This window comes from Mesoplodon mirus, assembly GCF_964341445.2.
Source record: "Mesoplodon mirus genome assembly, chromosome: 10".
Taxonomy (NCBI): domain Eukaryota; kingdom Metazoa; phylum Chordata; class Mammalia; order Artiodactyla; family Ziphiidae; genus Mesoplodon; species Mesoplodon mirus.
This window is the reverse complement of record NC_138986.1, coordinates 7,818,406-7,840,971: the sequence shown is the minus strand read 5'-3', so window position 1 is coordinate 7,840,971 and position 22,566 is coordinate 7,818,406. Positions and strand designations below refer to the sequence as shown.

At 47.5% G+C, this 22,566-nt stretch overlaps 1 protein-coding gene across 1 annotated transcript in view; it reads left to right on the top strand.

The window, feature by feature from the left end:
• The window catches only part of IGF2R (insulin like growth factor 2 receptor), a 109,570-nt gene that overhangs the window by 60,151 nt on the left and 26,853 nt on the right, over positions 1-22,566 (top strand). Inside the window, exons 20-29 of the mRNA XM_082633713.1 lie at positions 1,992-2,093; positions 3,247-3,348; positions 5,916-6,111; positions 8,867-9,037; positions 9,836-9,979; positions 10,060-10,235; positions 10,471-10,558; positions 11,012-11,227; positions 18,229-18,359; positions 18,618-18,715. Coding sequence (XP_082489839.1) covers positions 1,992-2,093; positions 3,247-3,348; positions 5,916-6,111; positions 8,867-9,037; positions 9,836-9,979; positions 10,060-10,235; positions 10,471-10,558; positions 11,012-11,227; positions 18,229-18,359; positions 18,618-18,715 — 1,424 coding nt within the window. The remainder of the gene's footprint in view (positions 1-1,991; positions 2,094-3,246; positions 3,349-5,915; positions 6,112-8,866; positions 9,038-9,835; positions 9,980-10,059; positions 10,236-10,470; positions 10,559-11,011; positions 11,228-18,228; positions 18,360-18,617; positions 18,716-22,566) is intronic.

Below are 22,566 nucleotides of genomic sequence, written 5' to 3'. Positions count from 1 at the left end.
AGGAGACTGAGGCTGGGTGCAGCTCAGGCCAATGGGTGAACACGGAGGGAGGTGTGTGTAATATGTCAGAGAAGCAGGAATGAAAAATCAAGGCTGGGAAATGGAGAAGGTGATGGAGATTGCACTTGGGCCCGAGTTCCTCAGCCAGTGCAGAACAGAAGAGAAAACTCCAAATAAAAATGCTCCGGGGTCATTGGGAATAGTCCCCATTGGTTTTTAAAAAACAATGTGGTGGAAGATGTATAACGTAAGATTTACCATTTTAGCCATTTTTAGATGTACAGTTTAGCGGCATTAAGTACATTTACAGTGCTGGGCACGCATCACTGGTGTCCATTTCCAGAACTTTGTTATTCTAAACTTAATTTGATTTTTTTTTTAACCTGGAGCTTTACATTTATACCTGGGTCACATGTTTTTCTGGATAATTGCCAAACTCTTAGATGAACACTGAGTGGGAATAATAAAGAGCTCATGTTTATTATCAAACAGATTATTTCCAAGGGCTGGTTATACTTTTTAAGGGTCTGCTACAGCGTCCTCTCACTTCGTAGACAAGAACCCGGCCCGGTGTGTCCACTCCTCTCCGCAGGCAGGGGGCCTCAGTCACTTAGATATTAGGCGTCCTGCAGACGCCAAGTTTTCTCTGTCCTTTGCCAGCACACGAGTTTTTCCCAAGAGATAATGTCATTAGAGCTTAAGGTCACTCTGATAAGGGAAGGAAAATGTTAGCTGGCTGAGCACAGCCTGAGTTGTGCAAGGAAAGTGTCGCATAACTGAGCTGTAAACACACACTCTGATAAGCCGGAGTCGGCTTCCCGATTTCTGCTCTCCGTCCCAGGAAGGAATGCTGGCTGCCCAGCCCGGCCCTCAGCCCTCGGCCCTTGCCTCCTGCTGGGCACGTCCGGGTGTCCCCTCCCTGGGCCTCATCCCACTCCGCTTCCCCTCTGTGGTGTCTCGTTGCCACGGAGATAGTGGACAGTTCCAGGAAGTTCTCTCGGACCCTTAGTTTTTCAGCTTTCCTGTGACATCCTATCTGGACAGGGTTGTTCAGTTTCCAGAGCGAATGCACGTTGTTACTGTATCCCTCAGCGGTGCTGCAGGGGGTGGCGCATTTCATGGGCCCAGGAAACACTGAGTGAGGGTCATGTCCCGGGGGGTTCCGCAGTCCCAGGACTTTGCACAGCCGCGTGGTGAGGCAGAGGGCTGGGTGTGTGTTCAGTTCACTGTTGGTGATACTGCGGCTGAGAGGGTGGGGACTTCAGATCAGAGGGCGCTTGGTGGGTGAGGCCTGCGGGACAGCCTAGCATCTCCTTCAGCCGTGCGTCTGGGCGGGCGTCTCACCTCCTCCGTGCCTCCATTTGCTCATCTGTACACAGAGGGCGGCTAGAGGTTGTCCTGAGGCTCAGTTGAGGAATGCTCATCACACTTGTTATTGAAAACACACCCAGGAAAGTGCCCAGATGGTCAGTGACTCACAGCGGGATGAGCCTACCCGTGTGACTAGACCCACGGCTGCAGATAGAGCCCGGGAGCCTCCTGGAGCCCCTTCCCGGTCCATTTCGCCCGCCCCGTGCCGGTCCCTCACCCCATAGGTCAATCTCGCCTGTGTCTGCGCTCGCGTGGCTGTGATCCTGTGCACGGGGACCTTTGGCTCTGGCTCCTGTCCTGCATCTGGGTGTAGAACTGTTTTCAAAAGCGTGGACTGGACTCAGACCTAGGTTTGGATCCCAGTTCTACCATTGACTCCTGGCGTGACCTCAGGTGAATTTCCCAGCATCCGAGTGTAAGAGGGAACAAGAACATGTCCTCGGTAGGAACGCTGAGGACATGAAGTTATAATCAGATGAGGCACGTGAAGCACCCAGCCTAGCACTGTCCCATGGTAATCCATAGATTTTAGCTCTTTTTATTTATCAGGCAAGTATTCTTCTGGTTAGAGCCAGTTCCATTTTCTCATATTGACGCTTATCCCGGATTTGTCCTTTCAGAGCACCCATCCCATATTTTCTCTCAGCTGGGAGTGTGTGGTCAGCTTCCTGTGGAACACGGAGGCTGCCTGTCCTATCCGAGTAACGACAGACACAGACCAGGTACGGGTGCGGTCCCGGGCCTCTGGCCATGCCCACCCGGGCGTCCCGGCCCTGCACCCCTCCCCCTGTGCTGCTTAATCCCTTACAGCGTCTGCATTTCCTCCGCCTCGACAGCAGGCATCTGGAAGTCATCCCGCGTACCTCTCCCTCAGCCCCGGCTCCCAGTCCCGGGACGAGACCCAGGACCTTCAGTTTTCCTCTGGTTTCCTTCCTTTCTCTCCACATCACTGTCCCTTCAGCGTGGCAGTGGCTCTGGGCTCTCCGTCACCGCAGAGAAGGGTGCTTCAATAGCACGACCATGCCTAAAACGTGCCCCGTCGTCTGTCGGACACAGCCCGTGTGGTTTAACGTGATGTTTAAGGTTTTAGTGCTCCGCTTCCAGCCACATCCCTGCTTCAGCCCTGCGCCCGCTGCAGTGCTGGCCTCGTGCCGCTCTTCGGCCTTGGCACGCGCTCCTGCCCTCGGGTGAACCCCTGCCTGCAGAACGTGGCAGCCAGCTGCTCTGAGATGTGTTCTCTGCCCTCCCAGGGGTGCACCTTGTGTTCACAGCACGGGGTGTTTTTCTTTATGATGGGACGGATTTCCCTCCCTCCCTCCCTCCCTTTTCAGGGCTCCATCAGGCAGCAGAGCCCAGGCTCACCCAGATGAATGTTCCCGGCGCGGGGTCCCGGGCTTGTGGGACCCAGGGAGGGTGGGAGTCGGGGCATGCCGCCCTGGCCCGCTGGCAGTGCTTTCTGAGGTTGTGGCCACTGCTCCATTCTCTGCATATGGCGGGTGGGGTGGAAAAAAGACACGAGGCAGTGGGGGAAGAGGGGGGGCTCGTTATCCCTCCTAGAAGAGGGGAAGAGACAGGTAATTATTTCTGGGTCTCTTACGGTTCCGCACTTTTCTTTGGGGGTCAGCAGTGGTCTTGTTCAGGTAAATGAAGCAGCCTTAGGAGCTCAGATGAGGTCAGCATCTCTGAGCTGGTGTCCCACTTGGAGTGCTTCAGATGCGGTGTTGGAAGGGGCCATGAGCTCTCCCAGGGCTGCTTCTCGGGCGGGGTTTAGCGTCAGTGCAGTCCACACGGGGCAGGCTTTGGAGCTGCTCTGTCTTTGCCATGTTCTCATGGACCAGGTTTGAATGTGCCTCTTTGCCTCTTTTGTTCCTGCAGGCCTGCACCATCAGGGACCCCAACAGTGGGTATGTGTTTGATCTGAACCCACTAAACAGTTCCCAAGGATATGTGGTCTCCGGCATCGGGAAGACTTTTGTGGTAAGGCTTGTGTGATGATTTCCAATTTGCCTTGAAAGGATGGGAGGATGCGTGAAAGTCACCTGCAGCTGGTTGCAGGGGAGGCAGGTGCCCTCAGGAATTGCCCAGGGCCCTGTGATGGCAGCTTTTACCCAGGAGGAGATGAGAAAATCCAGATTGAAGGGGAAATGAGGTGAAACCGTCGCCCCATCCTGTTATGGTGCAGATGTGAGGGTGTCATTCTTTAGAAAATAGGCTATTCCTAACCCGTGACCATGCGTCTGGAGTGGTGGTCCCAGGCCAGCAGCGTGGGCATCGCCTGGGAGCTTGCAGGAGGTGCAGTGTCTTGTGGGTGGGGCCCAGCAGCCTGGATTGTTTGTTTGTTTAAAATTTATTTATTAAAAAAAAAAGGGGGGCTTCCCTGAAGTGGTTGAGAGTCCGCCTGCCGATGCAGGGGACACGGGTTCGTGCCCCGGTCCGGGAAGATCCCACATGCCGCAGAGCGGCTGGGGCCATGAGCCATGGCCGCTGAGCCTGCGCGTCCGGAGCCTGTGCTCCGCAACAGGAGAGGCCACAGCAGTGAGAGGCCCGCGTACCGCAAAAAAAACAAACAAAAAAATTATTTCCTGATTTATTTCTGGCCGCGTTGGGTCTTCGTTGCTGCGCGCGGGCTTTCTCTAGTTGTTACTCTTCATTGCGGTGCCCGGGCTTCTCATCGCGGTGGCTTCTCTTGTTGCACAGCACGGGGTCTAGAGCGCAGGCTTAGTAGTTCTGCCGCACGGGCTCTAGAACACAGGCTCAGTAGTTGTGGCGCAAGGACTTATTTGCTCCATGCCATGTGGGATCTCCCCGGGCCAGGGCTCGAACCCGTGTCCCCTGCATTGGCAGGCAGATTCTTAACCACTGCGCCAACAGCAAAGCCCCAGCAGTCTGTTCTGACAAGGCACCACGTGGCTCTGATGCCCACTGGGGTTTCAGAGCCACTGGCCAAGTGGAAATTATATTCGCCTATAAGAGGGAGACGACCGATGGCAGTGCTCCGGGATCTTCTGACAGCACTTCCTTCATGGGCGGCCCTGACAGGGTGTCTGGAGCGGTGAGGAGGAAAATCTCCACTTAATGCTGTTCTGTCATAAACTAAGCGCTGCTAGATAGGGAGAAAGCTTTTTAAAAATCTTTATTGAGGTTTAACTTCTTCTAGCAAAATCCACAGTGGAAGAAGAGAATACCCTTTGAAAGCAGGAAGTTGGGGTGAGAATGTCATAGCACTTTGCAAAGGGGACTTTGCAGGCACAGCGCATGCGGGAGGGCCTGCGGATTGTTCCAGAGCCAGAAGGCACCTGACGGGGTTCGTCACTCAGCAGCACGGTGGCTTGCAGCCCTCCCTCTCCCCACCCCCTCTCAGAAGTTGCTGCTCTGGAGTTTGGCTTGTAACAGGTTATCATAGGTGACATATATTTGGCTGTCTGTGTGAGTGTGAGAAGCAGACAGGAACTTTGTTGAGCCCCACAGGGAGCATGCCAGAAGAGGAGAGTCCCACAGAGCACATGCCAGAGGCGGCGAACCCAGGGAGAACATGCCAGCAAAGAGGAACTCTGTAGGGGACATACTGGAAGAGGTGACCCCGTAGACAATATGCTCGAAGCAGGCCAGAAAGGCTGTGCCCGTGCAGTAGCAGGGGCGGGAGGCGGCAGGTGCACAGTTGCGGACAGCAGGGACGGACTGTGGACGATGCAAGTGGAAGCGGAGTTGATTAGTGGGTGTCTAGGCTCCTCGGAGTCAGGACACAGCCCTTGTGCTGCCAGAAGGGCTCTCAGGCCACCACCGCCCACCAGCCGGCTGCTTGGCACTGTTCCCTCATCACCTGGCCCTGCTGGGCTCAGCTGCCCCTACATACTACGTACTTCTGTGACCACGCAGCCCACGTGGCTGCAGAGCACCTGCCTGGGTGTAGTCTTAAGTGGCCATTTCTTAAGTAGTAAACTTTGGTCTGAAGGAAAAATACTTTGTACAGGTGGTTCTTAACTTTTTATATGTCGTCCACGGACGCATACCAGTTGTAGAGAAGTCTTTCCTTTCTGTGTCTCGTACCGAAGAGCGTATCCTACTTCATTATATCAACCACTGGATTTAAATCGAATGGTATCAACAGCTTTAAGAAATACAGGGGTGTCCCATTATATTTACTTTTAATTAATGTGACTTCAACCATATATGCTTTTCCTCATATAATCAAAAATACTGTAAAATTCTGCCTACGTATAGTCTCTCTCTTATACATGCTGCATTGTTATATGCAATGTGTCTCATGCATTTAGAGATACAGGGCTGTATAAATAAAGCCTTACAGGCAATTTATGGGCATTGCCGTTTGGACTTTGCTCTTTGCTTTATGTGCTAGCTTCAGGGTTTAATTGCCCAGGCATGGAAAGTTGGTCATTTGCCTAATAAGGAACAAATTATGCAGTTGTTTGGATAACAAGCAGGCAACGCTGTTTGGCCGGGCAGGGTTTGGGTTGCTCGGGGTTATGTTCGCGGTGAGTCACGTGGCCTGAGTTGGTGTGTGGTTCTCGCTGTCTGGCCTGCAGTTCAACGTGTGCGGCGCGATGCCCGTCTGTGGCACCTTGGATGGAAAGCCAGCATCCGGCTGTGAGGCAGAGACCCAGACGGAAGAGCTGAAGAATCTGAAGCCAGGAAGGCTGGTGGGACTGGAGAAGAGCCTCCAGCTGTCCACCGAGGGCTTTATAACTCTGACCTACACGGGGCTTCCTTCCCACCCCAGAGGTGAGCTCACGTCCCTGTGCTTGCAGCTAACCGGTGTCCTGGGGGTTCTGTGACTGTAAACCTTGCAGAATGTGACGGGAGTGCCTGTAGACTCTGAGTCCTGGCCACCCTCCCCGCCTCTGAGCCCCACGTGCCCAGCCTCTGGTGTGCTCTCCCAGCGGCCTGAGAGCATCCCGCGGCCGGAGGGGGCCTGGCCACTAGGTTCTGCTGCGCCCGCCCCCAGGCGTCCTCCCCCAGCACCTCCAGCGGCTCCTCTGATAGGAGTGTGTTCGCTCGGCCTTCTGTGCTGTGTGTTTCAGGTATTGAAGAAGCGGTGGGTGAAGATAACAGCAGTCAGCTTTGTTTTTTCCTAAATGTCTTTCTTTTTGCCAGTTCCTCTACTCAGTCTTTATTGTACCTTTAAATACAGTTTTGCATCTCCAGTGGGTTCACATTTCTACTCCTTCCTGCAGCTGTGACTGTAAACTGAAAGTTGCCATTTTTGGTGTCATAAGGTGCAAGGCCGAGTCTGAGGGCCTCGGGAGGACGGTGGTGGTGGAGTCACAGCTACCGTCGTGAATGCTCGCCGTGTGTGCCGGTCCCGTGTGGAGTGCTGTGTGCGCTTAGTGGGTTGGTTCTCCGCCAACCCCGTGCACCTCATTTGCGCTCACACCCTCTGCTTAGCCACCTTCTTGCTTCACGGGTGACGAAGGCCCCGGAAGGCCCTGAGCCCTGGACAGAGTCACTGGCTCAGCGCTGGGCGGAGCCAGGGCTGGCAGCCAGGTCTCTCGATCCTCATCCTGGCTCTGCGGGCTAACACGTTTCTGTTTTGCGTTGAGGATCGGAGGCCCACAGAGGTGCAGTCAAACCCACAGCCAGTGAGCAGCAGGGCTGAAGTTGGAACCCACGCCTTCTGACTTCTAAACCTGTGCTCTTTGCACCACACCGGGATGGACTCAGGAGGGGGCAGTCGTGTGATGTGTGGGGCGGAAAATATGTGGGATGTCTGAGTCGATGTCAGAGGAGCTTAGTATCCAGAAGGGAGTGGGAATGACCCTGTCCTCCTGCACCCGTGACAGCCTGCGGTCATCGGCTCCTTTTGTGCGTCACGCTCAAGCTGACGGATCCATTAACACGCTGGGAAGGGAACTCCTAGGGCTCGGAGGGATGAGTTCAGGATTCCTGTGAAGGGGTTTTAAGAACTGGGGTCTTCTTAACTTCAGGGACAGAAAACATGGGGCCTGGGGGCTGCTCTCAGATCCTGGAAGGGTTGCCCTAGAAAGGGAATTGATCTTGTTCTGTATCATTTGTCGGGGAGGGTTTGGACCACAGACTGAGATAATTTTAGTTGGTTGGAGGAGAACTTAGTAGAGCCGGGGGAGTGGTAATCCTTCGCTTTACAGATGGCAAGTTCTTCAACTCTTGGTCAGAACAGTCAGGTGCTCACTCACTCCAGTATCCAGAAAGCAGCGTGCTTCATTCTTGTTTATCATTCTTCTGCTCTCCAGTTCCAGAGTGCGGTTTAAAAATGAAATAGATTAGGCATTTATAGATAGCTTTCTGGGGGGCCCTAATCGTGTGGCTGACAGCCTCTGACATTTATTGTGCTGGGTTTGAATCTAGGCACCGGCAACCCCAGGGGCGCAGCACATGTATAACCAGCCCTTAGAGCCGTGCTGCCCCGGACTTGCTCCTTACCCTCTTTTTTGCCTCAGTTTCCTCCTGTATTAGCCGGGCATTTCTGGTCCCCTGTGAGGGTTAACGTGTTGCTGACCCTAGGGTTCTTCCCTTAGTGCAGCCTCCGGCGCTCACCACCCGCCCGTGGTCCCCTCCCCTGCGGGAGCCTCCGCGTTGCCCGTCCTGCTTTGCGTCCTCCCCACTCCACCCCAGTGGCCTGTGTTCACCTGGGCAGTCGGAGCGATGTTTTAAGTGTTGGGCGACATCTCTCCCAGCTCAGACCCCCCAGGGCTCCACGTGCGTCCAGAGTAGCAGCCAGCCCTGTGCAGTGGCCGAGGGATGCTGGCTGCTCCTCTGACGGGGTCACCCGCTCCTGTGCTAGCGCTCATTCCTGCTGACCTCCTGCTTCTGGAGCTGTGGAGGCCCGCTCTCACCGGTCCTCCCCACCTGAGCCTTCGTCCTTGCTGTTCCCTGTGTCCGCAGTGCTCTCCCCTCAAGACTGCCAGGCAGTTCATTTCTTCTCTTCACTTCTTTGGGGTGGGCTCAGATGGCACCTTCTCAGGGAGCCCGGCCACTGCGTTGGAAACTGCCATGCCTCTTCCCCACCACCCTTGGGGTTTCTTAGGCCCCGTCCCTGCTGCGTTTTCCTTTGTTTCCAACTGGTTTGTGAGGGGTTGCCTTTAATTTGCTTACTACTTGGGCGTTGGACTGGTGTGTCAGCTCCCAGTAGGGCGGGTTTTCTTGTTTCTTTCACTCCTGTGTGTAGTAGGAACTTAGTAGATATTGTCGAATAAACCCATAAAGGAGAGTGACATTTTTCTAATGTTCGGATGGATAAACGGATATAGCATTTGCACACTTCCTGGAATAGAAGAATGCCAAGACACCAGGTTCACGGTTTACGTGGGTCGCTATCACAGTGAACATGGCCACTTTGTACTTCAGGTTGGGTCCCTGAACCAGACCTGGCGCTTCGCCGTGATCGTCTTAGAGGGTGGCTTGGAGGCTCGTTCCCGGGCAAACTCTGCTGGTGCCACGCGCGTGTACGGCTGCACTGTGATCGCTGTGGTTTCCTACAGTCTGGTCTTCTTGTTCCCAGGGAGGGCTGATGCTTTCATCATCCGCTTCACCTGCAATGACGACGTTTACCCAGGGACCCCCAGATTCCTGCATCAAGACATTGACTCTGACCTGGGGATCCGGGACACTTTCTTTGAGTTTGAAACTGCATTGGCCTGTGTACCTTCTCCAGTGGATTGCCAGGTCACGGGTGAGGCCGGGGGACCAGGAATTAAGAGGCCGGTCAAAAGCGTGTGTCTTTGCCTGCGTGTGTGTCTGTGTGTGTGCGCACGTGTGTCTCTTGTGTACTGTATGTTTTACTTTACAGGCAGCATGATATATGTGTTACATATTTTCTTTGAATGATACTAGAATTGTAAAGCTTCTCTTGCAGAGAATCTCGATACATAATTGATGGTTTTGAGCTATAGTTTGGGATCAGAAGCTGGTTAAGAACGGAGAAGAAAACTAGGGGAAAAAAATCAAGTACACGGTCAGAGCTTCTTACAGTGTAAGAGAGGAAAAGAACGAGAGGATAAAGCTCCGTAAGGTGCACCTGGGTGCTGAGCCGGGTCTCCAGCAGCCCTCATTCTCTGTGGTGGCCCCCAGCCTCACCTCCACACCTGTTGTAATGGAGGTTTTGAGGGTCAGGGCAGGTGTATGTTTCTGTAGGAGAAGCCTCTCGGCGTCCTGTGGATCTCGTCATTTCTCTGTTACGAATGTTTTTATTTTTTAAAAAAATATTTATTTATTTATTTATTTGGCTGTGCTGGGTCCTAGTTGTGCCAGGCGGGCTCCTTAGTTGTGGCATGCATGTGGGATCTAGTTCCCTGACCAGGGATCGAACCCGGGCCCCCTGCATTGGGAGCGCCAGAGTCTTAACCACTGCACCACCAGGGGAGTCCCTGTTATGAATGTTAAGTTCGTGCATCCTTGGTCTTTGGGGTTGAAAGGCGGTGCCCAAAGCTGCCAGGAAGGCAGGGATTTCCAGCGTTTTCATGTGTTTCAGACCTCGCTGGGAACGAGTATGATCTGAGTGGCCTAAGCAAAGCCAGGAAGCCTTGGACTGCAGTTGACACCTCGGCTGATGGAAAAAGGAGAACCTTCTACTTGAGTGTCTGCAATCCTCTCCCGTACATTCCCGGCTGCTACGGTGAGTTCCGAGCATTGGACTCAAGTTCGTCCTGCCTTTCCCCCCACCCCCAAGTTCATCGGCTTTCCTGGCCCTTCCAGGCAGCGCAGTGGGGTCCTGCCTAGTGTCGGAAGACAACAGCTGGAACTTGGGCGTCGTGCAGGTCAGTCCTCAAGTTGCCGCCAACGGGTCCCTGAGCATTGTCTATGTCAACGGCGACAAGTGCGGGAACCAGCGCTTCTCCACCAGGATAACGCTCGAGTGCGCCCACACCACGGTGCGTGTCTGTCGTGCCTCATTCTCACGCCCCTCCAGTTTCCAGGTCTTCTGTCTGATGTAGAACTTGCCATGGAGTTTGACTAGAATGTGCTGTTTCCCCCCAGATGTGATGTGTTTCATAAGTGCCATGTACTTTTCTCGTGGAGGTTAAAAGCTGGGTATTAGTTCTAGCTACCATTTGACTCATTTTTTAAATAAATGAGAACACAGCGAGCTGTTGGTTTCTGTTGTAGGGATCCCCGACCTTTCAGCTCCTGGACGACTGTGAGTATGTGTTTGTCTGGAGAACCGTGGAAGCCTGTCCCGTCGTCCGCGTGGAAGGTAAGACCCGGCCCTGCTCACTGATGCTGGTGAATGTGTGAAGTAGGGGCTGTTCTAACAGCATCTTAGATGGGAAACCCCGTGCGTGATCATGAAATGTCCATTAGTGGGCGGACAGCTGCTTATCCTTGATTTTTTTTACTCCACTCCATTGCTCACTTTGCTAGCTACGTTTTCCTCACCAGCCCAGACTGATGGACTCTCAGCATCTCACGCTTGAGAATATGAATGTGGGGTTTGGTTTTGCTTAAGTGGATCTTCATCCTGTGACGTAAGCTTTTCGAGAAAGCTGTTTGCCAGGCAGTTTGTCTTATGTATACAGACAAAAGGAGAGAACGTGGAAGTGATGTTTAATGCCTCTTTGAAGACAGTACTTAGCTGATTAAAAGTGCAGAACTTTTGCCTCAAGGTATAAGTGTGTGTAATTGCCCTTCCCTTCTCGTGTTCTTGAAGGGGACAACTGTGAGGTGAGAGACCCAAGGCATGGCAACATGTATGACCTGAAGCCTCTTGGCCTAAATGACACCGTTGTGAGCGCTGGCGAATATACCTATTACTTCCGGGTCTGTGGAAAGCTGTCTTCAGGTGTCTGCTCGACCGATGACAAGTCCAAAGTCATCTCATCCTGTCAGGCAAAGCGGGGACCCCACGGATTTCAGAGAGTGGCAGGTACCATGGTTGTTTCTTCTCTTTTTGCAAAAGAATGGAATTCCACATTTAAGATGTTATGATTATATCTTACGATTTAAGATCTAAAGATTATAACTTTCCTGAGTAGGAGGAATGTCTGCTGTGTTCCTGTAAAACAGTGTGTGAGTGATTTTTTTAAAATCTTTATTGGAGTATAATTGTATCACAATACTGTGTTAGTTTCTGTTGTACAACAAAGTGAATCAGCGTATGCATACATATATCCCCATATCCCCTCCCTCTTGAGCCTCCCTCCCACCCTCCCTATCCCATGTCTCTAGGTTATCGCAAAGCTGATCTCCCTGTGCTACGCTGCTGCTTCCCACAGCTAAATATTTTACATTCGATAGTGTATACATGTCGATGCTACTCTCACTTCACCCCAGCTTCTCCCTCCCCCACCACCCCGTGTCCTCAAGTCATTTCTCTATGTCTACGTCTTTATTCCTGTCCTGCCACTAGGTTCATCAATGCCATTTTTTTTTTTAAGATTCCATATATATGTGGTAGCATACGGTATTTGTCTTTCTCTTTCTGACTTACTTACTTCACTCTGTAGGACAGACTCTAGGTCCATCCACCTCACTACAAATAACTCAATTTCGTTTCTTTTTATGGCTGAGTACTATTCCATTGTATATATGTACCACATCTTCTTTATCCATTCATCTGTCGATGGACACTTAGGTTGCTTCCATGTCCTGACTATTGTAAACAGTGCTGCAATGAACTTTGTGGTACATGACTCTTTTTGAATTATGGTTTTCTCAGGGTATATGCCCAGTAGTGGGATTGCTGGGTCGTATGGTAGTTCTGTTTTTAGTTTTTTAAGGAACCTCCATACTGTTCTCCACAGTGGTTGTATCAGTTCACATTCTCACCAGCGGTGCAGCAGGGTTCCTTTTCCACCACACCCTTTCCAGCATTTATTGTTTCTAGAGTTTTGATAATGGCCATTCTGACCAGTGTGAGGTGATACCTCATTGTAGTTTTGATTTGCATTTCTTTAATAATTAGTGATGTTGAGCATCTTTTCTTGTGCCTCTTGGCCATCTTTATGTCTTCTTTGGTGAAATGTCTGTTTAGGTCTTCCACCCATTTTTTAATTGAATTGTTTGGGGTTTTTTGACATTGAGCTCCATGAGCTGTTTGTATGTTTTGGAGATTAATCCTTTGACTTGTTGTTTCATTTGCAAATATTTTCTCCCATTCTGAGGGTTGTCTTTTGGTCTTGTTTATGGTTTCCTTTGCTGTGCAAAAGCTTTTAAATTTCATTAGGTCCCATTGTTTATTTCTGTTTTTATTTCCATTACTCTAGGAGGTGGGTCAAAAAAGATCTTGCTGTGGTTTATGTCAAAGAGTATTCTTCCTGTGTTTTTCTCTAAGAGTTTTATAGTCTTACATTTAAGTCTTTAATCTGTTTGGAGTTTATTTTTGTGTATGGTGTTAGGGAGTGTTCTAATTTCATTCTTTCACATGTAGCGGTCCCGTTTTCCCAGCACCACTTATTGAAGAGGCTGTCTTTCCTCCATTGTATGTTCTTGCCTCCTTTTTTGTAAATTAGGTGACCATATGTGCATGGGTTTATCTCTGGTGTTTCTATCCTGTACCACTGATCTATATTTATGGTTTTGTGCCAGTACCATACTGTCTTGATTACTGTACCTTCGTAGTATAGTCTGAAGTCAGGGCGCCTGATTCCTCCAGCTCTGTTTTTCTTTCTCAAGATTGCTTTGGCTATTTGGGGTCTTCTGTGTTTCCATATAAATTGTAAAATTTTTTGTTCTAATTCTGTGAAGAATGCCATTGGTAGCTTGATAGGGATTGCATTGAATCTGTAGATTGCTTTGGGGAGTATAGTCATTTTCACAATATTGATTCTTCTAATCCAAGAACATAGTATATTTCTCCATTTGTTTATGTCATCTTTGATTTCTTTCATCAGTGTTTTACAGTTTTCTGAGTACAAGTCTTTCGCCTCCTTAGGTAGGTTTATTCCTAGGTATTTTATTCTTTTTGTTGCGATGGTAAATGGGATTGTTTCCTTAATTTCTCTTTCTGATTTTTCGTTGTTAGCGTGTAGGAATGCAAGAGATTTCTGTGCGTTAATTTTGTATCTTGCAACCTTACCAAATTCATTGATTAATTCTAGTAGTTTTCTGGTGGCATCTTTAGGATTTTCTATGTATAGTATCATGTCATCTGCAAACAGTGACAGTTTTACTTCTTCTTTTCCAATTTGTATTCATTTCTTTTTCTTCTCTAATTGCCATGGCTAGGACTTCCAAAACTATGTTGAATAAGAGTGCCAAGAGTGGACATCCTTGTTTTGTTCCTGATCTCAGTGGAAATGCTTTGTTTTTCACCACTGACAGTGATGTTTGCTGTAGGTTTGTCATATATGGCCTTTATTATGTTGAGGTAGTTTCCCTCTATGCCCATTTTGTGGAGAGTTTTTATCATAAATGGGTGTTGAATTTTGTCAAAAGTTCTTCCTGCGTCTGTTGAGATCATATGGTTTTTATTCCTTAGTTAATACGGTGTATCACATTGATTGATTTGCATATATTGAGGAATCCTTGCATCCCTGGGATAAATCCCACTTGATCATGGTGTATGATCCTTTTAATATGTTGTGGGGCTCTGTTTGCAAGTATTTTGTTCAGGATTTTTGCATCTATATTCATCAGTGATATTGTTCTATAATTTTCTTTTTTTTGTGATATCTTTTTCTGGTTTTGGTATCAGAGCGATGGTGGCTTCATAGAATGAATTTGAGAGTGTTCCTTCCTCTGCAATTTTTTGGAAGAGTTTGGGAAGAATGGGTGTTAGCTCTTCTCTAAATGTTTGATAGAATTCGCCTGTGAAGCCATCTGGTCCTGGACTTTTGTTTGTTGGAAGATTTTTAATTGCAGTTTCAATTTCATTTCTTGTGATGGGTCTGTTTATATTTTCTAATTCTTCCTGGTTCAGTCTTGGAAAATTGTACCTTTCCAAGAATTTGTCCATTTCTTCATAGTTGTCCATTTTATTGGCATATAGTTGTTTGTAGTAGCCTCTTATAATCCTTTGCATTTCTGCAGTGTCAGTTGTGACTTCTCCTTTTTCATTTCTAATTTTATTGATTTTACGTCCTCTCCCTTTTTTTCTTGATGAGTCTGGCTAAGGGTTTATCAATTTTGTTTATCTTCTTAAAGAACCAGCTTTTAGTTTTATTGATCTTTGCTGTTTTCTTTGTTTCTATTTCATTTATTTATGCTCTGATCTTTGTGATTTCTTTCCTTTACTGACTGGGTTTTCTTTGTTCTTTCTCTAGTTGCTTTAGGTGTAGGGTTAGATTGTTTATTTGAGATATTTCTTGTTTCTTGAGGTGAGATTGAATTGCTATAAACTTCCCTCTTAGAACTGCTTTTGCTGCATCCCATAGGGTCACTGTGTTTTTGTTGTCAATTGTTTCTGTGTATTTTTTAATTTCTTCTTTGATTTCTTCAGTGATCTGTTGGTTATTTAGTAGCACACTGTTCAGCCTCCATGTATTTGTGGTTTTTACAACTTTTTTCCTGTAATTGATTTCCAATCTCATAGCATTGTGGTCAGAAAAGATACTTGATACAATTTCAATTTTCTTAAATTTTCTGAAGCTTGATATGTGACCCAAGGTGTGATCTATCCTAAAGAATGTTCTGTGTGCACTTGAGAAGAAAGTGTATTCTACCACTTTTGGGTGGAAAGGTCTATAAATATCAATTAAATCTATCTGGTCTGTTATGTCACTTAAAGCTTGTGTTTCCTTATTTATTTTCTGTTTGGATGATCTGTCCATTGGTGTAAGTGGGGTGTTAAAGTCCCCTACTATTATTTTGTTACTTTTGATTTCTCCTTTCATGGTTGTTAGCATTTGCCTTATGTGTTGAGGTGCTCCTATGTTGGGTGCATAAACATTTATAATTGTTATTATCCTCTTCTTGGATTGATCCCTTGATCATTATGTAGTGCCCTTCCTTATCTCTTGTAATAGTCTTAAAGTCTATTTTATCTGATATGCGTATTGCTACTCCAGCTTTCTTTTGATTTCCATTTGCATGGAATATCTTTTTCCATCCCTTCACTTCTAGTCTGTATGTGTCCCTAGGTCTGAAGTGGGTCTCTTGTAGACAGCATATATATGGGTCTTGTTTTTGTATCCATTCAGCCAGTCTGTGTCTTTTGGTTGGGACATTTAGTCCATTTACATTCAAAGTTATTATCGATATGTATGTTCCTATTACCATTTTCTTAATTGTTTTGGGTTTGTTTTTGTGGGTCTTTTTCTTGTGTTTCCTGCCTAGAGAAGTTTCTTTAGCATTTGTTGTAAAGCTAATTTGGTGGTGCTGGATTCTCTTAGCTTTTGCTTGTCTGAAAAGCTTTTGATTTCTCCATCGAATCTGAATGAAATCCTTGCTTGGTAGAGTAATCTTGGTTGTAGGTTCTTCCCTTTCATCGCTTTAAGTATATCCTGCCACTCCCTTCTGGCCTGCAGAGTTTCTGCTGAAAAATCAGCTGATAACCTTATGGGGATTCCTTTGTATGTTATTTTTTGTTTTTCCCTTGCTGCTTTTAATATTCTTTCTTTGAATTTAATTTTTGTTAGTTTTATTAATATGTGTTTTAGTGTGTTTCTCCTAGGGTTTATCCTGTGTGGGACTCTGTGTGCTTCCTGGACTTGGGTGACTATTTCCTTTCCCATGTTTGTGAAGTTTTCCACTATAATCTCTTCAGATACTTTCTCAGAGTCTTTCTTTTTCTCTTCTTCTTCTGGGAGCCCTATAATTCGAATGTTGTTGCTTTTAGTGTTGTCCCAGAGGTCTCTGAGATTGTCTTCAATTGTTTTCATTCTTTTTTCTTTATTCTCCAACTCAGCAGTTATTTCCACTTTGTCTTCCAGCTCACTTATCTGTTCTTCTGCCTCAGTTATTCTGTTATTGATTCCTTCTAGTGTATTTTTCATTTCAGTTATTGTGTTGTTCATCTCTGTTTGTTCTTTAGTTCTTCTAGATCTTTCTTAAACATTTCTTGTATTTTCTCAATCCGTGCCTCCATTCTATTTCCAAGATTCTGGATCATCTTTACTGTCATTACTCTAAATTCTTTTTCAGGTAGATTGCCTATTTCCTCCGCATTTATTTGATGCTGTAGGTTTTTACCTTGCTCCTTCATCTGTGACATACTTTTTTGCTGTCTCATTTTTTTTTTTTTCCTTTTTTTAAACGAGTGGAATTGTGTTCCTGTCTTACTGGTTGTTTGGCTTGAGGCTTCCAACACTGGAGTTTGTAGGCTGTCGGGTAGCGCTGGGTCTTGGTGCTGAGATGAGGACCTCTGGGAGACCTCACTCCGATGAATATTCCCTGGGGTCTGAAGTTCTTTGTTAGTCCAGTGGTTGAGACTCAGAGCTCCCACCGCCGGAGCTTTGGCCTGACCTCCGGCTTGTGAACCAAGATCTTGCAAGCTGTGAGGGGTGGCAAAAAAAAAAAGAACAATAACAAAGTAAAAAATACAGTTAGACTAGGAAACTAACAGATATGTTAGAAAAAATATAAAAATAAAAATACAGATGAAACAACTGGAAGGTAAAAAGGAACCACAATAGTAAAAAAAACAGAGGGGGAGAAAAAAAAGGTGGAAAAGGCCTTGGCTGTGAAGGGCGGGGCCTTAGCAGGGGTGAGGTTTGGGTGGTGGGTGGGGCCTATGCTCGGTACCCACAGGGCTGGAAAAGGCCCTGGGGGGTGTAGGGGGTGCGGCTCAGGCTCAGGGAGCAAAAGGGGCCCAGGCGTGCCTCCCGCCCCTGGTCTCATAGGGCGGGGGACCCCACCCGGGAGCCCAGCAGCCTTCCTGGGTTCGAGTGGGCAGGGCAAACGCCCTTGCTCCTTTCCAGCTCCTCTGGTCCTGGAGAGCCACCTCCCTCCTGCCTCTTCTGTTCTCTCCTGGCCTCCCTCCTATGTCCCTAGGATCAATCCGGCCTGGAGGGGACCTCTGAGGGTGTAGGACCCGGTCTGGGAGCTGGGCAGACTTCCCCGGCCGATTGGGCAGGGGAAACGCTGGGCCTGCTCCCCGCTGATCGGAGCCCCTCCCCACCTCAGCCACCCCTCAGGGGCACTGGTCCTGTCAGGTCTCCACTTCTCCAATCCCCGTAGCCCCCCACATCCTACCAGTTTGCTTGGGGGTTCTTCCCATCTCCTTAGGTGTTAGGGTCCCCCACCAGCGTCCAGCAGGCGCCTTAGTTGTGGGGACATGCGAACTCTGTGTCTTCCCACCCTGCTATCGTGACTCCGCCCCCGGCCCTCCCCTCCGCCCTCCCCCCCGTCCCCGCGCGTCCAATGATGTTTCTGATTTCACTTGATTTTTGTCACCGTGACATGTACTGATAAGTGTTGTTAGTGTTTATTTCATTCTTATTTAGCAGTACGAGTTACCAATTCTGAGATCATATGTCTTCTTTTTATTCCAACTTTGGGACCCACTGGACTATTAATGGGTGTTCTGAGGTAGTACTTTCTAGAACTGAGACAAAGGGGACACATTTCATGTAGGGTTGGGCTGTAAAATGTATAAGACAGGCTGTTGGTCCTTACGCTGTCTCAGCAGCTGGGCAAATGATGATAAGTTTAAGAATCTTTAAGAAAGAAGTTGAAGTAGGTGATGGGGTGAGTACATGGGCCTCCCTGAGGGGCTACGAAGAGGAAGTGACATCCTCTGAGCTCGTCAGGCCAGGGGTCTCTGTACGTCATTGATCCCGTGGTTAGTCTATAAGGTCGCAGCCTTGGGCGAGAGGAGGACTGATTCCGGTCTCTACGGTGTCATGTGACGGAGCCGGTGGTCCAGTGCCAGTAGGCCAGGCACACTTGGTCTTGTGTTTGTTCAGCGTGTGTGAATCACCATGTCTGTGTTGACCAGCCTGGGGCTTCCTGAACTGATCCTTGTTGAACTGGCTGCTTCTTGAGCAGGTCTCCTTACCCAGAAGCTGACCTATGAGAATGGGGTGTTGAAGATGAACTACACCGGTGGGGACACATGCCATAAGGTGTACCAGCGCTCCACGACCATCATCTTCTACTGTGACCGCAGCACCCAGGCGGTGAGTGTGCTCAACGCAACAGGGGGCCGCTTTGCCCTCACCCCTTTGCCTTTGTCTTTACAAAGTGAATCTGCTCTTAAGTCTCATAAAACTTCCTGGTCAGCTTAGTTTAAGTACGTTATTTACAGAAACTGTGTTCACACCTTGATCAGTCTGTGTAGAGTGTAACGAGCAGGCCCATCCCTTACTATTTGCATCCTTAAAGCACCGACTATCTGACATGTCCCATTTCACGGACGCGTCTCTCCACTTCCGCAGCCGGTGTTTCTCCAGGAGACTTCTGACTGTTCCTACTTGTTCGAGTGGCACACGCAGTATGCCTGCCCACCCTTCGACCTGACCGAGTGCTCATTCAAGTAAGTCGATGCGGGTGTTGACCCTGGGGCAGTCAGGTGTACTTGATAATATTTTGCTTTAATAGTTAGTGGCTGGAGGACTTCCCTGGTGGCGCAGGGGGCCCGGGTTCGATCCCTGGCCAGGGAACTAGATCCCACATGCATGCTGTGACTAAGAGTTCACATGCCACAACTAAGGAGCCCACATGCAGCAACTAAGACCCAGCACAACCAAATAAATAAATAAACATTAAAAAAAAGAAAAAGTTAGTGGCTGGGCGGGGGACAGGATTAGATTAGTCAGGTGATTTTTCTAAGCCTTAGTTCCTGCATGTTAAACTGAGGAGTTGGATTAGGGTAACTGCTAAATCCTTCACGACTTTCATATTCTTTGATTACCTTGTGTTAAGGTACAGGGAAGTGACTGGAGTTGAAACAGGAAACCTTGTATGATTCATGGGTGTGAGTGGATTGGAGTGACCAGGGTGTCCCCTGGCCTCTGCTCCGCCCTGGATGCTGCCTGTGTCTGGTGAAAAAGACGTGGAGAGGGAGATGGTGGAGCTGCATGGTTGGGGGGAGGGGTTGGAGAGAGCGCCAGGGGGTGACACCCACCCTGCAGGTTCCCAGCTGCCATCACCGGTTCCTTTGTTCTGTTACCTGTGGCTCAAGTAGGCTCTTGAAATGAGGTGGTTGGCAGCTCCTGAGATACGGTGGAGGTCTTCAATGTGTGTGAATTTCATCAGCGTCACCCTCAGAACTGTTACAAAATACACATCTTGGGTTCCATCCCTGGAGATTTTGGTTTCACGGGTCTACACATTTCTGGATATTTAAGGGACATGCTGACATTTCTGTTTCATGAGGACCCAGCCTGAAAAGAATCACTGAGTTACAGCATTCCATCCTGGGGAAAAATTAATCATTTCCCTGTTTCCTTCCAGTTTTTATCCTTAACTGAAGAATCAGTTAAAATGAAAGCTTACGCGTGTATATTGTATGAATTCATAAGTGTAGAAAACTGTGTCAGATGAAGTAAGCTTCCCCCACCTCAGCCTCATCCCACTTTCTACCATGTCTTATAGTTCTGTCTGGAGCCTTGCATGACTCTGAATGATCAATATACCCGTGCTTGTCGACCTCAGATGGTATCGGTTGACTCTGTCTTCAGACACCAGAAATGTAATTCTGGTCTCCTCTCCCCTCTCCCCTGCCCCACTTTCATTAGTTCCATTTTCATTTCCTCTTCTGGCCGCCTTTGGAATATGGGATGATCTACTCTAAGCTCTGTTTCTTGTTTCATCACCTTTCGACATCTCTTGACTTCCCACTAAGTACGATGAGGGCCTCAGATGGCCTCTCCCTCTGCTGACCCTCCCCACTGCTTCAATGCCAGCAAGCTGTCGCTGGTGCATTGCCAAGGTTTAGAACATGTGTATCCTGCCGGGGAACTCTAATGGTCTTACCTACTTTATTCAGAGGGTGGTTCTAAAGAATTAAAAACGAATAAGCGGCGTTGACAGTATTGCATCAACATCATTTGCTGCAAAATCACATGGTCTGATTGGATCTGCAGAGAAATGACATAATCTTGTGTCTCTTAGCTTCCTCTTATTGAAGGAAGGTAGGCTTAGTGTTCAGGTCAGAAGATTCCCATTTGTTCTATTTCATAAGTTGCTCCAAAAATCATTCCACATTTAGTTTGCTTAATATTTGGAACATAGCTACCTTGAATAGGTTTTAGATCTTGGCATTTTACGTTGTCTTTCTCTTTTATTGTTGGCAGAATAATATGCCTTCCCATTGTATCTCAGACTGTCAGGGCTCTTCACGATGCCGTGTCTATGAATAATCACCATTCTCCTTCAGGAACGTCTCAGTTCGGATTTGGGCCGTGTGTTTTCTGCTACTTGATCAGAGCTCATTTGGGGATCACTCCTGGCTTGGATCCACTGCTGCTTGCATTTCATGTCCTTTGTTTTGGCTTCCTTTTTTGTTTTGTTAGAGTGCATCCTCCTATACTTTAGAGAGGTTGGATGGGAGAGAACCCATGCATTGTCTGAAAATGCCTATAACTTGCTCTTAAATCTGACTGGCTGTAGTAGGATTACAGATTCAAATTAATTTCCCCTCAGTTTTGAAGGCATTGTCCCATTTCCTACAAGAATTGTGTATGTTTGGTGGAAAAGTTAAGTGCTCATATTCTGTTTTCGTGTTTTTACTCCATTCTGGAATATTTTCTGAACTTTAGAAAATCAGCTATCCTTTGGAGATATTTATTGTGAATTTCAAATAAGTCCTTCTAATCATCTCTGAGGATACTAATTATAATTTTTTGGTTTCTTTTTAAAAAATCTCATCATGCATTTCCTGAATTATAATTCATTTTCTTTTAATGATTGCCTTAAACATGTATTTTTGATTTAATGGAAGGCTAAAGTTAGTAACTATACCCATCTCTCCAACAATAAAATAACGTAGAATGTTGTGGCACCAACACTCTCTCCCCACCTCCATGGTATTGTGGTCGAGTGCTTTCGTTCTGACTTGTTTTCTTACCTCTTGAATAAGTCATTATTTTGATTTTAAACGATATTCATTGGTTGCTTGACTATATAAAGTTCTTCTTTTGAAGAGGAAAAGAGATGTCTCTATTTCTTTGGCTTACTCTTCCTCTTTGCATTCTGCCCCTTGCTTTTGACTTAATTCTCTTTCTTTAAGTACTCTGTTCAGTATAATGCTATGCATAGTGCTGGTTTGCAAACTATTTGCTTCTGGTCTCCGATGGGGTGAAGAGCTGTGTCACCTTGCACTAGGGACAACGAAGGAACCAGTGTCCGTTACTGGTTCATCTTGTGGCGCTGGCTCCTTCCACGGTTGCTGACTGGTCCTGGGTACACGTCGCACTGTGAGTCACACTGCTTGGTGGTTCGAACAGAGACTCTGTCGAGTTAAATATTGGTCTTTACTTGAAAAGGCTTAGTTTTATGGTCACTAGCTTGGTACAGAATTCCAGGTGAATACTTTGTGTGTGTGTGTCAGCACTTTGAAGGTAATCTACCATCTTCTGGTGCTTAGTATTGCTGTTAGAGAATCTGCCCCCGTCCGTCCTGTTTTCATTTCTTTGTAGATAACCTACCTTTTCTGTATATTTTCTCTTGGTTTGTTCTGCAGTCTCAGTCTGATTTGTTAGGTATGGCTTTGTTATTTATGTTGCTTGGAAGTTGATGCCTTCTAAGCTAAAGATGAATGTCTGTTATTCACTTAGGAATATTTGCAGTGATTGTATATTTGAAGGCTGCCTCTAACCTATTCCATCTCTTTTCTTCTGGGACTTGTATTAATCATATCTTAGGCTTTCCTATTCTATCCACCTTGTCTTTTATTTATTATTTTTTTTAATTAAAAACTATTTTTTTCATTTATTTATTTTTGGCTGTGTTGTGTCTTTGTTGCTGCACGCGAGCTTTCTCTAGTTGTGGCGAGCGGGGGCTACTCTTCGTTGCGGTGCATGGGCTTCTCATTGCAGTGGCTTCTCTTGTTGCGGAGCATGGGCTCTAGGCGTGTGGACTCTGTAGTTGTGGTGCATGGGCTTAGTTGCTCCGTGGCATGTGGGATCTTCCTGGACCAGGGCTCGAACCCCTGTCCCCTTCACTGGCAGGCGGATTCTTAACCATTGTGCCACCAGGGAAGCCCTCATCATGTCTTGTAAATATCTTATTTATCTGTTTCTGGACTGTATTCTGTTTCCTTAGACCTATTTCCAACTTAGTGGTTCTCTTACCAGCTGAATTAATTTGCTGTTTTGACTGTTCCCTTTTTAATTTTCATGACGGTCCTTTTCATGCTAGGAGTTCTGTTTGGTACTCTTTCTG